This window comes from Triticum urartu, chromosome 5, assembly GCF_003073215.2.
Source record: "Triticum urartu cultivar G1812 chromosome 5, Tu2.1, whole genome shotgun sequence".
Lineage (NCBI taxonomy): Eukaryota > Viridiplantae > Streptophyta > Magnoliopsida > Poales > Poaceae > Triticum > Triticum urartu.
In genome coordinates this window covers 639,703,270-639,710,520 of record NC_053026.1, presented here as the reverse complement: position 1 = coordinate 639,710,520, position 7,251 = coordinate 639,703,270, and the positions used below count along the sequence as shown (strand labels likewise).

The 7,251-nt window shown below is 48.1% G+C and overlaps 1 protein-coding gene across 1 annotated transcript; it reads right to left on the bottom strand.

The window, feature by feature from the left end:
• Positions 1–3,038: 3,038 nt before the first annotated feature.
• LOC125506422 (berberine bridge enzyme-like Cyn d 4) lies at positions 3,039–4,865 on the bottom strand. Its single transcript, XM_048671238.1, has one exon. The coding sequence runs from the start codon at positions 4,829–4,831 to the stop codon at positions 3,248–3,250; it is 1,584 nt and encodes a 527-aa protein (XP_048527195.1). The 5' UTR covers positions 4,832–4,865; the 3' UTR covers positions 3,039–3,247.
• Positions 4,866–7,251: the final 2,386 nt, after the last annotated feature.

Below are 7,251 nucleotides of genomic sequence, written 5' to 3'. Positions count from 1 at the left end.
ACTCCCGCGGCGAAGGCGCGGCGGCTCCAGCGGCGGAAGGGGCGGCGGCTCTGGCGGCGCGGCTCCCGCGGCGAGGGGGGCGGGGGCTCCCGTGGACGAAGGGGGCGGCGGCTCCGGCGACGCGGCTCCCGTGTCGGCTAACGGCTGCGGGAGGAGGAGGAGGGGGCGAGAGGTCGTGCAGGGCTGCGGGCGTGCTTGGCAGCGGTTTTTTTTAGCGCGAGGGGCGGGGGAGGGTTAGCGATCGATGGACGTGGCTTAATGCGTGGTTTGCAGTGTGAAACATAGAAGGAATAAGGGCTATTAGATATTGATGATGGATGGATCTGATTGTTTGGATCTTCCCGTCTCTTTCTTTTATAATGGTAGTAGATTCATTGATATTTTAAAGGCCTGTGAATTTTTTAATTTTGTGAACCTTTTTAAAATTCACGAGCACTATTTGAAACCATGAATATGTTTTAAATTCTGTATCATCTTTTTAGTTTGCAAAATTGTTAAAATCCAAGATTTTAATACATCTACTTCTCTTATATTTAATTAACTTTTCAAATCAAAAAACGATAATCAATTGTTTTTAAGCTAGCAGTGTAGTGAGCGAAAAAACTAAGCGAGCTATTCAAAGGACGGCCCATGTGAAGCTCTAGCAATAATTAGATTACTAATGGCGCACGATGCCACGCCTTCCTATTTGAAATTTTCTTAAATATAGACAAACATGATCTGCGGAAGTTAATTAAATTCGCGTCTATTGACCCGTATGTGAGCAATGAAATGAAGGTGACTATTATTTGGTTTGTAATACGGGCGCTGAGATGCGTGCCTCCAGATTCAACCGACAAAAAAACCGACCTTGTGAGAATTGAAAAGGACTCAGATGTTTCTAGAAAAATGTAAGAAGAAACCCACGCTACATGACACAACTAGTGTAACATTAGAAAAACAACTAAAGTACAGACACATATGCTCAGATACAACGTAGCGTCGCCACTACAAATGCATGCACGAACATCTGTCTCTATGGATACCTTGGAGGGCAAACTTTTTTTGCGCAATACCGGTACCTACTGGCAAGAATTTCATTGTTCACGCTCTAGTCTAAGATTCGGGCCATGGACAACTATTATTCCTCATTTTCTACTATACAAATTGAATACTACGAAAATGCATAGGAGCTCTCGGGTGCTACGCTCCCTTATATTAAAAAATAATTTAGTAATTCAAAAAAAGTCAAAAAATCCCAGAACTTTTTATGTAATCAAACATGACCAAGTATTGCATCCGTATAAAAAGATTAAATAGGAAATTCCTTTTATTGTGTCCGGCGTCAAAGATTTTCCAAAAAATGCTAGATACAAATACTATTCATACTATATTGTCGTCATAAATTTGTTTTTTTACCCTGAAGTCAACGAGAATTATTCCTTGGCCAAACTTTTTATATGAGTACAATACCTAGTCATATTTGGTTCAAAAATATATCCAGTTTTTTCTTGACTTTTTTGGAATTATTAAATTATTTTTGAATATAGAGGGATGGAGCACCCGAGTGCTCCTAATCCGCTTCCTTGAATACTAGGCCTACTATAACTATGGGCTCCCACCATTGTCCTTGATATGGCAGTGATGACAGCATTGTGACAACTCTCTCTCTCTCTCACACACACACACACTCGCGACATGTCGCCGTATTTTCATCTAACACTCTCGCGACATGAGTGACCCTAGGTTTTTAGCCCCGGCGGTGATCCAAAGATTTGCCTCGGTCATGATGTTGTTGAGCAAAATGGTTGGTGGCGCGCTTTTGTTGCGGAAGACCCTTTCGTTCCATACGGTCCATGAGAGAAGCATGATACGCGAAGTCATGGCCTTCTTCTGAGTGGTGCCCGCGCTGGAACGACTTTCCCACCACTTTTTTACGGAGCCGTCCAAGTGCCAAGAAGTGACGTCGAAGTTCTCAAGTCATAATTTCGCTTTGACCAAGCCCCAAAGCCTCAATGTAAAACAACACTTGAAAAAGAGGTGAGCGCCACACTCTTGCACTCTGTTGCAAAAAGGATAAAACCCACAATTTTTCCATCCCTGCTTGTCCAACCTATGGGCCATCCAAATGCGATCTTTAATAGCCAACCATGCGAAGAACTTAACCTTTGGCGGCGCCCAAGCCTTCCACACCATTTGGTCCAAAGAGGAGAAGGTCATGCAAAGGAATTGCGCCTTGTAGGCAGAGGCCGCGGAGTAGAGCTCATTTGTCGAATGTTTTCACACAATGCCATCATCAACACTCTCATCAAGTTGTACGTCATGCGCTAAACCCCAAAGGGTGAAGAACCGTCGGATGTGCTCGATGGATAGAGCGATAGGAGGTTTGATCTTCAAGATCCATGCGTTATTTTGGAGGGCCTCACGCACCATCCAATTCTTTCTCGAGGATGCATCAAATATGAGCGGGGCGATCTCCTTGGGCACGTCCAAGTAGCCAAGGGGCGTCCCAAAATGAAGTTCTTGCCCCGTTCCCTATTGTGATTGTTGTGGAGGCGTAGAAAAACTTCAAATCCTCCTCGTCGCACGGGTTTCCCATCCCAACCCACATCTTGCTTGGTTCCTTCCACTCATACCAAGGCCATCTCAAGCGCAAGGCGCGTGCAAACTTATCCGTGCTGAGCACCCCTAGACCACCATATTCACGTGGACGACAAACAATTTCCCAGTTAACTTTGCATTTTGCCCTTGTCATCTTGTCCGCACCGGTCCAAAGGAAAGTCCTTTCAAGCTTATTGACATACCGAAGAGTAGATGCCGGTATGACAAGCGGCGTGATGAAGTAGACCACAAGGATGGTAATCATCGACTTGACAAGGATCGTTCGGCCAATGGTGGTGATGTTCTTGCCCTCGTATGTAATTGGCCTACTTTCCACCTTGTCTTCAAGGAATTGAAGATCACCTTTCTTGAGCTGCCAAACCGAGATAGGGAGGCGCAAGTACCGCATTGGGAAGGATGCTCGTGTCGCGGGCAGGTTTTGAAGAAGGATAGTAAACTGCATCCAACAGCACTACAGCAGCCATCTATCACCAACGTTGACAAAAATACAACTCGATGGTACTCCATTGTTTATACGTATTCAGCAAAGGAAAGTAAACTGATCTCCACCAGTAGGCAGTAGCCGCCCATGACGAAGGATTGATTCATGGCATCTCTCGCTCGCTCGCGCAGTCAGCTCTTCTCTTCTGACGGCCTCGTCTCGCGTTCAATGCAACGGCGGGATGCTCTGCTCGTTCCTGAAGTAGTTGGTGGGATCCACGGCCGCCTTCACCGCCGCCAGCCGCCGGTAGTTGCCCACGAAGTAGCGCTCGCCCCAGGCCTCGCCGCCCTCGAACGTGCCGGCCTCGTCGTTCTGCCCGACGTCCAGGTCCCGGAAGTTGACGTACGCCCGCCGAGGGTTCTTGCTCACGTGCCGCCCCATCAACTCGTACAGGCCCTGGATCCATGCCGTCGCCGCCGTGCCGCCGTCCCCGCCCTCCTGCGGCCACGTCACGATGTACTGCATCACGTACAGCACGCCGTTCCGGTGCGGGTACGGCGTCGCGGCGGCGGGGACGCCGCCCATGAACCCGCCGTGGGGCTCCAGCAGGATGAACCCGGCGCCGGCCTTGGCGAACCAGGGGAAGATGTCCTCCCACGCCGCCTTGGGGATGGCGCGCCGGACGTAGTCCGACTTGCCCTTGTTGGACCTGCTCAGCCCGGTGGTCCTGTTCAGGAGCGCCTCCTCCAGCGTGCCGTTCCTGCCGAAGCTCAGGAACGGCGTGGCCGCCGACTGCGCCCAGCTCATCGGCTGGCAGTCGGCGCTCGTCATGCCCAGCTCCGGGAACTGGTCGTCCATCATGGCCACCAGCGAGCCGCACCCGCCGAGGTACAGGGCCTGGAACATGGCCTGCCGCCCCCGCACGATCGCCCTTAGGGTGATGTCGCTGGGTAGACACGGCGCCACGTCCTGCCATCTGGTGAGGACGTCCACGGCGCCCTGCTCCACCGTCTTGGCGATGTTGAACGCCACCACCGTCGACGGGACCTGCACGAGCTGGACCTTCCACGAGAGCACGATGCCGAAGTTGCCGCCGCCGCCGCCCCGGATGGCCCAGAAGAGGTCCTCCCCCATGCCGGCCCTGTCCAGGAGCTCGCCGTCGGCGTTGACCAGCGTGGCGTCGAGCACCTTGTCGCTGGAGAGGCCGTGCTTGCGCATCATCATGCCGACGCCGCCGCCGCTCAAGTGGCCGCCCACGCCGATGGTCGGGCACTCGCCGGCCGGGAACGCGAGCCGGGAGTCGTTCTTGGCGATGGCGTAGTAGAGCTCCCCGATGGTGGCGCCCGAGTCGACCCAGGCCGTGGACTGGAGCCGGTTGACGCGCACGGCCCGGAGGTTGGCGCCGAGGTCGACCACCGCGAACGCCTCGGAAGAAGGCCGCGCCGAACGGTAGGACAGGCCCTCGTAGTCGTGCCCGCCGCTGCGCACGCGTAGGCGCACGCCCTGGCCGCGGCCGCAGAGCACGGCGGCCTGGACGTGGGAGGCGTCTCGGGGCGTGACGATGCAGAGCGGCCTCGCCGTGGCGTTGGTGAAGAACTTGCCGTTCCTGATGGAGGAGGCCAGCACGTCGGTGAAGCTGCTGGAGGTCTGCGTGTACACGAGCTCGCTGGGCACATTCTTGGGCCGTAGGCATTGCAGGAAGCCATCACCATCAGGGGACGGGGAAGCAACAGAGCATGAGAAGAAGAAGAAGCTCACAAAGAAGGCGCGTGCTAAGCAGCCGCTGACTCTGGGCATCAGCATACTCATCTTAATATTTGATGCTGCTCTGGAAGCAAGAGTACGTCTGTACGTGCTGTGTGTTCAACTAGGTGCATCGAGCTCGCTCCTTATATACTGCTCCCACCCACACTCTCCGTTCCGAATGAAAGCTATTCTAGAAAAATGTCAAACCTGGCTTATAGTATTTAGCAAGAGTGTGGGCGGCTACTGCCTAGTGGTCAAGATCAGTTTACTTTCCCTTGCTGAATACTAGTGAATATAAACAATGGAGTACCATTGAGTATTTGAGTTGTATTTTGTTATATAAAATTGACATGCATGTGGTGAGGCTGAGCATGCTCATTGAGAGGCTTTAGAAGTAGGCCGGAAAGCTGCGTATTTGGATTAAGAAGATGGGCGAGGATGCCAAAAAAGTGTACAGCGGTAGGCAGGACAACGCGTTCACAATGCCAAAAAACCAAAAAGAAAACAAAAAAGAGACTCCGCCGACGATCAAAAGCCACCACCAGCTCCGTACGGCTACGCTGAACGCTCCTTGTGTTTTTTTAAAAAAATGGGCGCGTTCATCTCGCGCCAAATCCACCAGACGGTAATGATCGATAGCGATTGAGCACGTTTTCTGCACACTGGCTTGGCTTGTTGGACAGACCACCAATCCAGTCAGCAATGGAGGCCGACGCGTCCCACTCCCCCGGATCGAAGCCAGCGATCCCAAAGCTGCCCGCCGCAAGCGGCAGCTGATTGGACAGGACCAAGTGCACTCGATCATGAGATGCACAGAGAGCAAAAGTTGCAATTCCGCCATTGCCGCGCCAAGAGTCTCTCGGCGGGGAGAACGCGGCGCTGCACCAACAAAGGCGACAACCAGGCCGAGAGACTCAAACAACGTTGCCGCAGCACAAACAACGTTGATCCGATCCCAGCATAGGCGTGTAGTGTGCATACTTTTGGATTTTCTGCTCTAAAAGTAGCTATTCGCCCTCTGCCCAAGCGTTAAAAATATACTCCAGATACAATAACAAAATATTACTCCCACTGTAAAATAAATGTAAAACGTTTTATGTCACTGAAGTAGTGACCTAAAATGTCTTACATTTGTTTACAGAGCGAGTATTATGCTATTTCATGTTCATAACTAATTTTATTTTTCTATGCTATAATTGCATTTGTTATTGATTATGAAATTCAGAGAAAAACTCAATTACGTGTGTGAAAAACATAAACATCAAATGGGTCCATAGTCATATATCTAGGACTAGCTCATGTATTTATGATGATCTTGTTAATCTTATCATGAACATTGTTAAAGTAACAACGATGTCAACAATAATGAGTACACATTGGTGTTGGGTAGACCCAAAATTGCTATGATATCACATCATTATTATATCGCCGATATTTTTTCATATAATATATAACACTTTAGCTACACGTAAGTCATATGAAAATTGAATTTGGGCCAGTCAATTTTATGTCCGTGCTCTCTTTTTTCTGTTGTGTGGTGTGTCTTGTTTTGGGCTGAAATGTTTTGATTGACCTGTATTTTGGGTCAGTCCATCTGACTCCTCAGTCCTCCTCTCTCTCGCTCTATTTTTCTATTTTCTGTTTCTATGTGTTTTTCTTTTGGTTTTTTTTCCTTTTCTTTATTAGTTGATTTTTGGTTTTCTTTTTGTGGATATTTTTTGGATCTTGGGTGAGTGTAAATGTACACCTAAATACTATACAATATATGTGAAAACTGCACTATTATATGACCATTCTTCGCATAAAAAGTAGTGCAATTAAAGTGCAAAGTTGTGTGATGTTTTTTGTTTCATTTTTCGTGTGATGCTTATTTATTACATGTTATAAAATATGCAATTTGTGTGTAAATTTTCTCATTAATTGGTTTATTTTAAATTTTGTTTTCTCCTTTTAAAGGTAATACCAGTGCCACTAATTCGTTCATCCTTTAATTTTTTTTCATTTTGTTTTTCTTCTCAAGAGTAATATCATTGCCATTAATTCATTATTCCTTAGAAAATAACTTCATTTTCTAGTTCTTAAAGTTATGTGCTATTATTTTTTAAAGTTTTTTTGTATTATTTTGTTCCTTTTAAAGGGTAATACCAATGTATAATTTGTAGAAAATTTCAATTGCCTGATTTTGCTTTAGTATACATTTTATTTTCTTTCTTCCTTAGTGGTAATACCAATCCGACCAATTCATTCTTCCTTACGGAACTTCTTATTTGCAAAACTTCCACCATTATTGTGACGCCCCCGATTCAATCGTACACTAATCATACACGCAAATGTGTACGATCAAGATCAGGGACTCACGGGAAGATATCACAACACAACTCTACAAATAAAATAAGTCATACAAGCATCATATTACAAGCCAGGGGCCTCGAGGGCTCGAATACAAGAGCTCGATCATGGACGAGTCAGCGGAAGCAACAATA

Coding starts and splice junctions, on each gene's coding strand:
- LOC125506422 (XM_048671238.1), bottom strand. CDS start 4,831: ATGAGTATGCTGATGCCCAGAGTCAGCGGCTGCTTAGCACGCGCCTTC.